The following is a 14,846-nucleotide window of genomic DNA, read 5'->3' on the forward strand; positions in this document are numbered from 1 at the left end:
ACTGAGTTTAGTTAAATAGTTGTTGTTGGTTAGTTGTAACTGATTTAACTACTTGTACTCTCTGTGAATTATATTATTGTTGCTTGCTTTCCTAAAGGTACACTCTTGCACTTTTGAGGTTCATGTTGTTTATTCTGTAATTTGTTTAACTACATGCTCTTATGTTTCTTCCCATTGGCACTTATTTGCTTTCATGTTTTGGCTACGGGCAATGTTTTTGGGGCTATCTCATTGTTTATGATCATTGACCTATGCACTTTTGTAAAGCTCTCTCTTGGAAGTCGCTTTGGATAAAAGCGTCTGCTAAATGAATAAATGTAAATAAACATAACAGTACTGTATGTAGTACACATCTTTAGTGCTAATGTTTTCCTATGTTGTTATATGTTGGAGTCATATATGGGAGTCAGGTGGCTGAGCGGTTATGGAATCGGGCTAGTAATCAGAAGGTTGCCAGTTCGATTCCTGGCTGTGCAAAATGACGTGTGCCCTTGGGCAAGGCACTTCACCCTACTTGCCTCGGGGGAATGTCCCTGTACTTACTGTAAGTCGCTCTGGATAAGAGCATCTGCTAAATGACTAAATGTTCTGTTGAAGAGCAATGACCTCACTGCATGCAGGGCACATACATACTTTGGACTTTCAGGTTTTTAATGTCAGTTAGTTTTGTCCAGTTTCTGGCAAATTTATATTAGGTTCCCTTTAAGTTTTGAAGAACTTTCTGTTGCCCCATGCATATAAAGTACAAAGTAAAGTTTGCAGTCACTTAAATATCTTGCTTGCGGAGCTAAGAAATGCACAAAAGCAGTTCATATCCATACAACCATGGAATATTGGTGGCTTAAAATACAATACACAATTTTTAAATACAATACACAATATGTTATAAATAAAATAGCTAGTGAATCCTTTTCTGAACTTTTTTGAAGTTTCATTGTACTGTAATTTATTGACTGGTTTTCTATGCTAAAACGTTGTATGTAACACAATGTTTTGCAAGACTGTCTGACTGATATCCCACCAGGCACTGTTTACATTTCCTAGAAGTAGCCTGGCAAGGCCAAGCGTGAGTACTGTATGTATTTCATAACAGTTGCAGAAATGTTGAATGGCTGGACATGTCGGTCCCATAATTAGTTATAGTAAGGGCTGTAGGTTATACAGTCTAGACATACAGAAACATACACAAACACCGTAACTCACTATTCACCCTGTGAGTAATGGAAAACACTCGGTGTACACCATGCATTACATTCTACACATAAATACTTAAACTACAACCATGTACTGTACATGGTTTCGATCTTGTCTGACTGGATAGACAAGAAGAAGTACAACATGAGTACAACGGGAGTCAGGTGGCTGAGCGGTTAGAGAATCGGGCTAGTAATCAGAAGGTCGCCGGTTCGATTCCCGGCCGTGAAAAATGACGTGTCCTTGGGCAAGGCACTTCACCCTACTTGCCTCGGGGGAATGTCCCTGTACTTACTGTAAGTCGCTCTGGATAAGAGCGTCTGCTAAATAACTAAATGTAACAGGGCATTGAGTATGTGTCATGTAAAATCATTGCATGTGTCAGTTTGATTTGAATCAAATTCACAATGATAAATTAGAGTGATCCAAATAGGTGAGGTGTGAGGAATGTCCCTCCACCACTCTGTCCCACTTAGTTTTCTCTCTTCCCCATCTTTTCTCTATTCTTCTGTGAAAATATCTGTCTCCTTTGAAGTAACATCTGTGGCGTTGCAGCCCCTGCCACACTCACCAGTGTAATTAATGACTCCTTAGACAGTGACTGGGATTTTAATTAAGAGAAATTAGCTTGCTGCTTGGCAGGCAGAGTGAAGAAGACAGTGACTGTGATTACAGGTGCCGTACCACTGCACCACACCCAAGAAGATGCACGCACGCACACACACACACACACACACACAAAACGTTATTGTGGTTACAATTCTCTTAACGCTTAAAAGAAAAGCCGGACAATTTATCGGTTACTTGTTTCTGAGCATCATTCCCATCAGACACAACGCAGGTTAATTACGGCGATTAAATATTTAAAACTCAAACCTTCTGGCCATTTAGGCACACACTGTTTTTGAAAAGTCGTTGCATGAATAAATATGCAATTACCAGAACCCCTTGCAACAATGAATACTCATTTTCGCAACAATTCAATCATTGAAGATCAGTTACACACACACATGTCCTGCCCTGCCCCTTATTCCACTAATTTTGGAAAAAGGGTCCCCATTAGTGAAATAAAGACCACAATCAGTCACCAGGATCTTGATAATTCTCTGGGTATAGCAGTTGCCTGAAGGCACAGACCAGGAACAAGCTCAATGTTCCTGAATGTACAATTACCATTTGGATCAAAGCAGCAATGCAAAACTGATTGTAGATCCACAGTACATTGAAACCTTATCCTCAACCATTTGACAGTGAATGGGACATTTTAGGGTTCGGCGTAACAGGAGGGACAGGAGGAACGGACTGGAGAGAAAAGGAAACATTATCTTTTAACAATTAGCCAAGTGTGCTGGTTGTCTAAGGATGCACCCTCAGTTCTCTCCCACTTCTTTGACTGCTTTAGAGGATTCAATGACCTACATACAGTATTCATGGTTGCTGCTCCTTAACTGACATGGATATTCTGCCGTTTTCAATAGCCAACTAAAACCTCTTCAGTGAGAGTCAGTCTGCAAACTGTCCAGTGGATAATGCCCTGGGTATTTGATATTTTTCATGCCCGCCTAAGGTGTGTTTGTGTAGATTCTGCAATGTCACAGTATAAGCGTAACAGGTTATGGGCGTGTTGGGAGGAGGGGAGCGCATGAGAGCAGTGTTGCTCCTTCTCCCAAATGACTTAGTTCTCAACAATTTCTCACACCACATCATCAATTTCCCAAACCACAGTTTGAGATAAAGACCAATGAGTCAGTCAAGCCCATTTATTTCTAAAGCATCGCTCCATCTGTGTAAATCGCAAGGGTTTCCATTGCGTAAATGTTGAGGTTGTTTGCGACGCAATAGGTCACTCATGTCTACTGTATGCAATTACCCTGGCTCAGCAAATGATCAAAATTAGTAACTTCCTGTCTTCTAGAGAAAAGCTCTGGGCAGTTGGCTGATAGGAGAAAGGGATTAGCCACTGAAGACCTCGCTCACCACGTCATACTATACATTTTCCTCACCTCTCCGAGACAATACACATTCAACCAATGCTGTCATGAGTTGTGATAAAAAGAATATTGGGGTGCATAAAAATGCTATTCCAATTGGGGAGGTGATGCAATACAATACTTTCACAAATTAACCCTTTCAGGCCTAACTCCATTAAGTGAGGTTGTTTTTTCCAAAGCAATGAAAGCTTGAACACACTGTGTCTATTTGTCTATAGGAGGCCCGATATCCTTATTCAGGTTTTTTGTAATAATCATACAGGTAAAATGTAAATACCTGACCATTATCAAACTGGCAAGCTTGGTCTTTAAGACCACACTTAGCCATGCTCAGTTCCAATGACTAATTTGGAATGTTTTGACAGTAAACAGTGGGACTTATTAACAAAAACGTTTCTGGAATATGCAGCTTTTATTGCAACTCTGTATGTATTTCCTGGAGTAAGGGTAACATGGCTGAATTTAAATTTTTCTTCAAAAGCAAAGCAATGGAAGCCTGTTACTGAGTGATCCTCTCCAGACACAAACTGTCTAAAACAGCACTTAAAACGCAGCCGTTTGTAAACAAAATGAGGAAGAAACTCTTTCATAGATGCTTGCCAGCATTTTGAGGAAATTCACCACGTAGTCATTTTCTTTGGCAGGATGTAATACTGAGAATGGGAAAGCAAATGAAGAGAGAGATGATGTTGTGTTTAAGGTGAGGGGTTATAGTAGTGTGGGACTTTGACCGTCTGCAAATTTGGAAATGTCAAATACCTTGATCCTCCATGGCGTGTGTTGATTAATGGAGGGTTGATTTGACACACAGTCCTCTGGCAGTGTTCCTGGTTATAGTCTAGTCTGAACTCTCAGTGGTAAACCATGTAACATGACATAAGCGCTGTCATGTCCAGAGTTCATGTCAACATTTAACTCAAAAATGACCGCAAGCACTTTTGATTTGGGATCGTAAAACCCATATGTACACATTTATAGATTGCAATTGTATTTATAATGTGCATATAATGTTCTTATTCAAAGCTTCAGAACACGTATTTTAAAACATATATTTTAAGATGTATCCAACTGTTTGCAAACGCAAACTGATAGTGTATCATATTCCAGGAAACAATGGCATGGGGTGTCAGCTTCCTAGCTATAGAACTAAAACTATGTGTTGACATTGTGACTAGTGCACTTCAGCTTAATGTCTGGGGTTTTCAGGTTTGGGATTGTTAAAATGCTTTATTTTGCAAATCTACAGCATGTCGACATAAAGCTTTTATAACCTGCTCACAAGATAGGTGTTACTCTTTACCCAGCTGATACAGCAGCTTCTCAAATTCCCCGTGAACTAAATAATTGATTCAACGAAAGAAGAAAAGTAGCAGAAACCTGTATGCAAATCTTAATTTTCTAGAATTTGCAACGTAGTTATACTTACATGCAAAGTTTCAAATTCAATTAAGAAAATGTTTCTATTTCCAAAGCTAAAAAGTATTCAAATATGTAATTTGGTCACATACTTCCCGAGTTTAACCTTTTTTAATTACTAAAATGCAATCACAAGTGTGATCTGCAGGGACTTATTTTGTATGGTTCAATTGACACAAACTTAATTTTAAAGTGTCCAGTTTGCATCAATATAGGCTACTGTACATAATATAAGATTTGCAGAATGCAAAAACTGCATGGTTAAAACATGGCTACATTCCTAACAGAATACAGATAACTATGACATCACATTGGTGAATTGAACAGTTTTCCTCTTTTTCTTTTGTCAACATTTTTGTAAGTGTTTTTTCTTATAGAAATCAAAATAGTCAAATGTTTACAAAAAGGTGAAGTCAGTCCAAACATTAAGCATTGGATATAGCTGATATTAAACTTAAACCCATGAATTACAAGCCAGGCCCATTGACTCCCTCTGCCACATCTAAACCCTCTCCTTGTTTGATCTCACAAGAAACAGATCACCAAAACATCCTATACGTACATTATAAAACATATCCAACACTTACAACTGTCTTTGCATATATATATCCTCTACAAATAACACTATAAACTATGCTTACATACATGCAAACATCCGACATCACTAATGAAGAGGCTTATGCAGCACGCACCCCATCCCCATCACCACACAAGGTCCAGTCTGTAACTGGGTCCAGACATAGACTGTATCATAAGCATCTGCTAATCCATTAAGGGGAGAGGATATTACACATTAGCAGGGGTGAAATTAAGTTCAGAAAAAATGGGAATTAAATCCATGGATATGGTTGGACTTCTTTGAATTGCATGTGTGATAGCTTGTAGATATGTACTGTATATTGTTGGTAAATATAAACTTAGAAGTCTGTTTTGCTAATCTTGGTTAAAAATAAGATTGTTGCAATATACTTTATATTGAATAAAGAATAATATTGAATTGATGACGTCAACACTCAATGAATCAATCACTTTTATAGATTTTGTTTATTTACAAGGCACATTTTAAAGAGTTAAAAGTATTGTAGAATAAAATTGATCTAAGCGCAGCAACATAATGACACACTGTAACACATGTAGCATACTATTAAACATGATAAGGCAACTCATTTTAATGCTGCTGAACTCTTATGCTATGTTAATTCATTACTGAAATATGTTGTATAACATGCCTGTTATGTTAAAATAAACGTAGAGCCTGTTTTTCCATGTAGTCTAAGGACATCCTTGCATAGATTCCAAAAGACAGATATTGATGTCCAAAATATGTTCCTCCAAATATCTTTTATCCTAGTTATGTTCCCTTGAGCTCTAATTGATAAAGAGTTCAAACAGGCCAATTAACTGAGACAGTGGCCTGACCTGATCAGATTACTCATTCATTCACTTGATTTAAAGGTGACCGTGTGAAAGGATATACGAGGATCTTACTCTTTCTGACATTTATTTTATAGTGTTTCAGTTATTCAGAAGAAGAAGAATGTAACTGATACAACAATCAATCAGGTGAAAGGCACTTAAAACTTGGAGTTTGCAAAATGGCATTTACCCAAAGGACTATGGAAGCATGAGGAAAATGCTTCTCTGGTCTGATGAGACAAATGTAACTCTTTGGCCAGAACTCCAAGGGCTATATCTGGTGAACACCAGGCATTGCTAACAACTTGGCTTGTACCATCCTTACAGTAAAACATGGTGGTGGCCACATCATGCTATGGGGGTGCTTCTCAGTACCATTGACAGGACTGGTCATGTGGAAAGGAAATATCCTAGGTGAAAGCTTTGTGACCCGATTCACTTCTAAGCCCAGAACTGAATCTGAAGGCAGTCACAAAAGAGAATCACCAGCTGGATGAGTGTTTGTGTGTGTGTGTTTGTGTGCAGGAGAGAAAGAGAATGTGTGTGTGTGTGAGAGAGAGAGATATAGAGAAAGAGAGGGAGCTTAACAGACCAGAAAGGACACTGCTCAACAACAGCTCAACTACATGCTCTTCTGGTTCTACCCATTGGCTCTTATTTGATTTTCACAATGTATGCTTCATGTTTTGGCTACCCACAGTAGTGTGACTCCCTCATCTCTCTTTCTGTCACATGTTCATCACACTGCTATAATCCTTACACACACAAGTCAGGGTTAGTATGTTTGTGTGTATGAGTGTTTTTTTTTCAAAATGTGGAGGTAGATACAGACAATAACAAAAAATAATAATAAAGAGGGAGAACAAAAAGGTAAATATCAAAATGTATGTAAGTATGTATATAAAACGACCACAACAAATAATCAATATGGTAATAATATGGTACTATCATTGATAGTACATTTGCCGTTTTTTATTTTCAGACCTTTGTAATTTCAGAAATGGCCCTTCCCCTGAACCAAATACAAATAGGTCTATACATTTAATGAACTCATATAATACAACTTCCAGCAGCTTATGGCTGCGTATGACTCGATTCGACCAAACAATACAATCTCTCAAGACCAACAAAAACAAGATCACATTTCTCGCTGGTCGGTCTGCGTTTTCATGTGTATTTCATAGTAGCAGTCCAGTGGAAAAGAGGAGGGAAATAACCAGGCGTGACGTCATGATCTTACCACAAGATAAGCCTCGGGTTTTATCTCGGGGCCGAATGATGTATAAAATAGTGTTTTAGCGGAGAGAGATTCTCGTCGGAACGCGCGACATTGGAAAAACTTTGGACAACCGTGCGCAAGTAGCGGATAAACTCACAACGCACTTCAGACTTCTCTAGTCCTAGTGCGACAATTCTCTGAGCTTCAACTCAGAGCGCACTATAAGTTTGGACATCAGAGTTCCCTGGGGAGACGAGTCCTGTTCGCTGCGGTAGAATCGACAACGACGAAAGGGACAACCTGAGCACCTGCGCGAGATGGGTCTGAGACGACGCGGACCTGAGAAACGCATGAACCACTGATACAGTGGGGTTACAACCCAAATTACAATGGGAATGGCGAGTGAAGACTTATTGGTCACCCTTCAGATTTTGCCGGGTTTCTTTTCGAATTGTCTGTTTCTTGCGTTGTACGACTCAGTGGTTTTGGTGAAACGTGTAGTATCCTTACTTAGTTGCTCCGGCTCCACCGGCGGCGGCGAGTGGCAGCGAATGCTGACATCAGCGGGGTTACGCTCGATTTGGAATGGTTTCTTACTGGACGCCTATAAGCAGGTAACGTAAGAAGGTGATGTGGTTCCATAAAGCATAACTGCAGTGTAGAAAATGTATGTGGATTGTAATTTAAACAAAAGACCAAAGATCCCTATGTGCACAGTTACTTTCAGGAACATAACCAATCGTCCTATAGACCGGCAGGTGTAATCCAGGTGTCACTCCAGAGGAATTTGTTGTGGGAACTTGGGGGAAATTAAATTGAGAATGAAAAACTTTTTTTTTTATTGCTCTGTTTAAAAGGACATAACACCTGTACTTTTTTTGTAAAACATCCTCCATTTATTTTTATTTATTTTGCCTGGATGATCATGAACAAGTTGAGTTATGCTTCAGGAAGGATAAGCATTTTGATCTGTAAAATAACCTGTGATTTTATAATGAAATAAAATGTAATGACACTGCTCTGTTTGACCACTGCTTTCTTTGGTCAATGACTGTTCTTATGGTGTGTTAAAGGGTTGGGCACTGTATGTGCATGACGGGGAAAAAAAGAAATCAGTCAATAAATGAAAGACTGTATACAAACAATTATTACAATTTCACCAAACAGGCAGTTCCTTCTGTGAGTTAAGCATATGTCTGCTTATCTGTGTCTTTATCTTATCTGCACGCTCCATCTGACTTTGATTCATTGCTCTTGGCTTGGTCGATAAAACATCTTTGATGGTGCTTGACAGATGTGCAGACATCTGGACACCCGCAGTCGCAGGCATGTTTGGACGCACACTCGTTTATATGCATGCATGTGCTCTCTGGTCTTTTTTCCCTTTTAAAGTGTCCACAGGAAACGCATGTGCAATTTAGTGAGGCATTAGCTTTGCAAACAGAATTGTATGCCTTCTGTTTTACACTGCAACTCTCTGGAGAGCTTTATTTACGAAGAGACACAGTGACGAGCATTGCGTCGGAAGGCTCTGTGCAATATCCTGAAATGTCATAGTTGGTTGGAGGATATGCTAAGCCTAAAGAAAGTGAAGGGAAGTATGGTGCTAACAAAATTGATGCTAGCTAGTCATGAAAAAACACATTTTGTTGACTTGCTTTGCCTGGTTATTTGCTAGGACGGAACAACTAGTCAACAAACGTGACGAGTTTATTATTCTCTTACCCTATCACTCTCTCTTTCAGGTAAAGCTTGGTGGAGAGGCACCCAACTCTAAAGTGGTCAGAGTGCCCAATGGTGGCCCCGGTCTTCGACGCAGTAACAGTGCCCGGAGCGTGAGTAGCAGCAGCGGGGAATGCCACCTCCTGGACTTCGAGTCTTCAGACCGCCCCCTTGTGGTGAACTTTGGCTCAGCCACCTGACCCCCCTTTATCAGCCATCTGCCGGCATTCCGGCGGCTGGTGGAGGAGTTTGCCGATGTGGCAGACTTCCTCCTGGTATACATCGATGAGGCTCACCCGTCGGATGGCTGGCAGGCGCCAGCCTTCGGGCCCCACTCGTTTGAGGTCCGGAAGCACCGCAGTCTGGAGGAAAGGGTAGTGGCGGCACGCCAACTTATCGAGCACTTTTCTCTGCCGCCTCAGTGCCAACTGGTGGCTGACTGCATGGACAACAATGCCAATGTAGCCTACGGGGTATCCAACGAGAGAGTGTGTATCGTGCAGCGCGAAAAGATAGCCTACCTGGGTGGGAAGGGACCTTTTTTCTACAACCTGAAGGACGTCCGTCATTGGCTGGAACAGAGCTACGGCAAGCGGTAGAGATCACCAAGACCAGAGGATGGAAAGACAGATGCTTTTTTTTTTTTTTTCTATTACTATGTGATAGTAGAAAGAGAGTTTATTTTTGTATCTAAGTGAGTATAAAAAAAGGTGCATTTCAAAAATGCTCTGTTGTCATCTAAACTACAGGCGGACCCATGGAGAAGTCAGGAGTCACTTGATTTCTTTAGAATTCTGGAAAGAAATCACTTGGATGCTTACCAACATTCCATAACAGCTTCCATTCAAACTTTGAGACGTAAAGCTTCAGGAAGCACTGATGCTCTGCAATACAGCTCAGGTGCAACACAAAGTTACATCATGTCACTTCAGCGTCAAAATATCTGTCAAGGGAGTTCATCTTAACAATTGCTTGGCGTGTTAAGTATTTCCTTGTAATAGAGCAAACATATTTGATAAGGTTCCTTATAGGGCAGATATCTAATTTGGTACTCTATAGTGTCAAACAAAAACTAAGCCTTTACCGCAGCAATGCAAGTTTGAAGTGTAACTTTGGAAGCACCTGAAGCATACATGAACGAGATGACTGGAGTATACGTTAAGAGCTCACTACCCACATGCTTTATCTGTCACTGCACCCCTATATGTTATTCATATTCCCTTTTACATCCATACAATACTCTTTAACTCTCAATAATTCATAGCATACAACAGAAAAATTAAACCAAATTATTCAGTTAGGAGGAAAGCACAAGTATGCAGCTTATATGTATATATTTATGTATATATACACACACATCAATATACACTATATTGCCAAAAGTATTCACTCAGCTATCCAAATCATTGAATTCAGGTGCACAAAGCAAGGGCCATAAAGACATGGATGAGCGAGTTTGGTGTGGAAGAACTTGACTGGCGAACAACTTTGGGATGAATTAGAGCGGAGACTGCGAGCCAGGCCTTCTCCAACATCTGTCTGACCTCACAAATGCACTTCTGGAAGAATGGTCAAAAATTCCCATTAACACACTCCTAAACCTTGTGGAAAGCCTTCCGAGAAGAGTTGAAGCTGTTATAGCTGCATAGGGTGGGCTGACATATTAAATCCTATGGTTTAAGAATGGGATGTCACTCACGTCCATATGCGTGTGAAGGCAGACGAACAAATACTTTTGGCAATATAGTGTATATACATAAATATATAAATGAAATTAATTTATTTATGTTGAGTTATTAATGTTGCTGTTGTTTTGTTTTTACATGGCGGGAATATACGGCCGCCTATGTGCACTATGTTTGTATTATTCGTTTTATTTAAGAGATGACAATCTGTCAAAGCACCTTCTTTCTTTGCGTGGGTGTTTATGATACAGTTTGTCACCATCTTGACTGCTTATCATTTAGATTCCCTGCATGACAAAAATCCTTCCTCCTTCTCTCTATCCCTTTCTCTGCTTAATGATTACACCTCCCCCTCCACCACACCTGCCTTCCACCTTTCCTGTCATTCTTCCCCTCTGCCTACCTGCCTAAAAAATATCCTTGTTGTTCAGTCCATGACGAGGCTTCACTTCCTATAAAAACCCTGTGGCCTACTTCACAGTATTGTTGTACTATACACTCAATGCTATAATCTTGCCAACAGTGTCATTGTTGAAATTAAATATTGTTCAACTACATAAATCAATTAATGAACAAAAAAGGAGATATGGTATTGAAGGAGCAGAGTGCAGGAAGTCTAGTGACTCTTTTTACCCCAGCATTTTTTGCATTAAGTTATGGATGCACATTAGGGATTGTTTGCAACAGCTACACAAGAAGGGAAATGTGGAAGGAAGAGAATTTTCATATTCGACTGAGCACTATAGCGCAACAATACATCAAATAAGTTGCCAGTAAAGACAATTGCAGTTGAACTGAAGTTGAACATTCAATTTAAGAATTAAGCTGACGGAGATGCAGAAGTTTATGGATGACCTCCATCTCAATGGTAAACCATTAAAGATGACAACGAGGATTCCCTTTACAAATGGTATCAGGAAGTGAAAAAGGGGAGGCACAGGAAAGTCCAGATGGGTCAAGAAGGTGTCTGAGAGGAGATTCTCTTAGAGGATTTCAGTTTTGTGGTTTGTTTATTTGTAACAAAAACGCTTTTCCATGGTCCAATGTACAAACAGACGGTCAGTTTCAGTCGACGCAGCATAGGTGTGAAAATGAAAACCTTGGACGAAAGGGTTGGCTGACCCTGTCTTTGGTTGGATGGATGGCCACATCTCGCTGCCTGAGACTCTAACAGACACGTCTGTTGACATCATGAAGTCCTGGATCTGCCTCATACAGTAACTTGACTTCCATGGTTGTTATTGTGTACCACAACCCTCTTTTTTTAATCCTTATGCTTTTGCAATGATGTTTGTGATGAAATGCTGCTTTCTGAAGAAAATATTGCAAGGAAAAACAATGAAAAAGGAAAATAAAGTTGGAACGTTTGCTGCTGACACTTTGATCCATGTGCCAGCTTTTTTTCTGTCTGCCCTATAGGAATCTGGGAAACCACAATGAGAGACAGAGCTGCTCGCCAGAGAAGTAAAGATAGAAGCAGGGTTGGAAATTTAACTTGTAGGCATTGTGGGCAAGTGTGTGCACATCATGTCTGTGTTTATTTTTATTAAGCGTCTGTGTGTGTGTGTGTGTGTGTGTATGTGTGTGAGTGTGTGTGTGTGTCTGCATGTGTGCACTCTGAAACCCCGACCAAAACAAATGCAGAATACAGAAAAATAATCCCGTCATATCAAAAATTTGGTTTACAATCCCAACAAATCCAGCACAGGGACACAGAGAAGATCTAGAGTGTTTTTATTTAGGCATGGCTGCACGCACGCATGTATAGTCTCTCGCCCTCTTCCCCTCCATCAGGTTGTAGGAAAAGGGGTTTACGGGGTTATATGACGCCAAGCCTTCTGGCTGAACTTCTGCATCCATCTCACTGCCAATTACTCCACAGTACATTGGAGAGAATAGACACAGGAAGGGACAGGGTAGGGGAACGTGGAGAAGGGCCAGGAAGTAATAAAAAAATAACGCTTGTGTTCAATTCGTGTTTGTGTTGGGTTGGGGAACCACATGTAATACTTAATAGATTATAAGAAATACAAAACATTGACAGGCTTATAAGACCCTAAAAGTGCCATGTAGATGGTTTTACACATTCCACAATTATATTCATGTTGTATATCCTAATTTCTTTTTAAATAATATATCATAATTGTATCATATGGCAGGACTATAGGCACTGTTTCTAAGCTTGAAGTTAGGACAGCGTGGGTGCAAGAATTAAGGAAGGAGGGATGTGGAGAACTGGGGCAAGGAGGAAAGGAGAGGAGGGTGAGAGAACGAGATGAGCTGAAAGGGAGGAGGAATAGTAAGGTGGAAGAACATGTTCCTGGAACTCTGTGTGTGTTTGTGTGTGTGTGTGTATATGTGTGTACAGAGGGCCTTGTTGTGGCTGAGTGGATAGGGGCCCTTAGAGAGCGGAAAAAGGTTGAATGCTGAACACCGGGACATTATTCATGCACTGTCTCAGTCTCGGAACAGGCAGTGAGTGGCCAACGGCCCAGGGCTTGGTTGGAAGGCTTGTTGATGCTGGAAAGAGTGAGAGAGGGATGCAGGGGGAAAAGAAGGGACTCATTAGTGGCACCGACTTTTACGCAACAGAGGAAGAAAAGCAACGTGTGTGTAGTAAAGAGAGAAGGAGAAAGTGAAAATAGGAGAACGAGTTTCAATGATCCTATAGGTTGGGTGCATCTGCGCTGATTGAGTCATTGAGTTAGGAAGGTTCCAGAAAGAGTGCCGTCTCAGAAACGGTATGGGTAAACACATCTAGACAGAATCCTAAACAGCATTTCCTCTCATTCTCCCTCTCCCTGTGGCTGGTGTCCTCACTCCCCTGAGACTTGTCTATGCTCATTGACCTACATTCTCTACATTTTCTGGGATCGGTGTTACAGTTGCCTGTTTACAACAGCATCCATTGAGAGAAGCTTTTGTAACTCCCAGCACAATGAGGCAGTGTGCTTTAGGAGCCGCCTGAAGAACCGTAGTGAACACGGTGCTCTGCCAGCACCTCCCACTCAAATGTTCAAAGCTCCGTGGTTTGCGAGGCGTGTATGTGTGGGAGAGGGGGCGATGAGTGTGTGTGTGGGGGTGTATGGGGGGGGGGGGTACCTGCATAGTATTACCAGCTCGATATTCCCAATAACATTGTTCCTGAAGAGATCTCTCTCTCTCCCTGGACTCATTCATGCATTCATGAGCACACACCAACCAACACTCTGGCACACCACTCATACTTATACCCTTTTACACGTACACACACACGTCCTAATCACACACACCACGGCAATACCACACACGTATACCCTACACTCACAGGCATCCCTTACATGACTCAGCAGAAGTCATTGACGCCATTTCTTTTGGCTTCTGAGCTTGGTATTTTTGGGCCTCATCCATCAAAAGACAATGTGGGCTTTTGACTATTCAGTCAAAGTTGTTTTAAATATTTCAAGGGCTGAGTAGCAGTGATTTAGTAAAATGTCTGTATTAAAGAACATATTGAGGTGTACTTTGAGGATTTCTTTCTTGTGAGCTTGCCAGTTAACCCTTGTGCTGCCTTCGGGTCATTGTGACCCACCTTTTGCACCATGACGGTGGGTCACAATGACCCGAAGGCAGCACACTCCGTTTCAAAACGGCAGCCCCAAACTGGAACACAGACAAGACACGTTTTCATTCACATAACACTGGATGTTTTCCCTTGCAAGGCAGCAAGATCAATATTGTTTTACTTGAAAACAAAGGTTTAGATTTTGTTTTAGATGACCTCAGCATTTGCAATGTGTGTGAAAGCAATGTTTCAAGTTTTCCAAGTCTCTAGTTTATTTGCCATTTATAACAAGTACAGGTACATTGAATTATTAGGACATGCTTCTCTCGACAATCCCTAGCAGCCTATACCAAGAACAATATCTAAATATACAATAAATACTATAAATCCAAACCTGCACAAAGTAAAGATGATCAAAAAACTGTAAAGGTTTGACAAACAGACAACTAAAGGGATTCTAAATTATCCTTATCCATTCCCAAACTGGTAATCAGATACAACGTTGTGTAAAATAGTTGCATGACATTTCAGACTGTCTTCACTTCTAATGTGGATGGCATGTGTAGAACAGATCAAAATATTGTACAGCTTGTTTTGTTCTGTTGAAGCAATATGAAAAACAGACCTTTGGTAGTAAAGAGACAAGTGTGTATGTGAGT

The 14,846-nt window shown here is 40.6% G+C and overlaps 1 protein-coding gene across 1 annotated transcript; it reads left to right on the forward strand.

Annotated features, from left to right (window-relative positions):
- The first annotated feature begins 7,328 nt into the window (after nt 1-7,328).
- On the forward strand, nt 7,329-10,948 carry dio2 (iodothyronine deiodinase 2). The gene is made up of 2 exons (XM_067243828.1): nt 7,329-7,850; nt 8,982-10,948. The coding sequence occupies exons 1-2, from the start codon at nt 7,626-7,628 to the stop codon at nt 9,555-9,557; spliced, it is 801 nt and encodes a 266-aa protein (XP_067099929.1). The 5' UTR covers nt 7,329-7,625; the 3' UTR covers nt 9,558-10,948.
- The last annotated feature ends 3,898 nt before the right edge of the window (nt 10,949-14,846 follow it).

Source organism: Osmerus mordax, chromosome 9 (assembly GCF_038355195.1).
Source record: "Osmerus mordax isolate fOsmMor3 chromosome 9, fOsmMor3.pri, whole genome shotgun sequence".
Taxonomy (NCBI): domain Eukaryota; kingdom Metazoa; phylum Chordata; class Actinopteri; order Osmeriformes; family Osmeridae; genus Osmerus; species Osmerus mordax.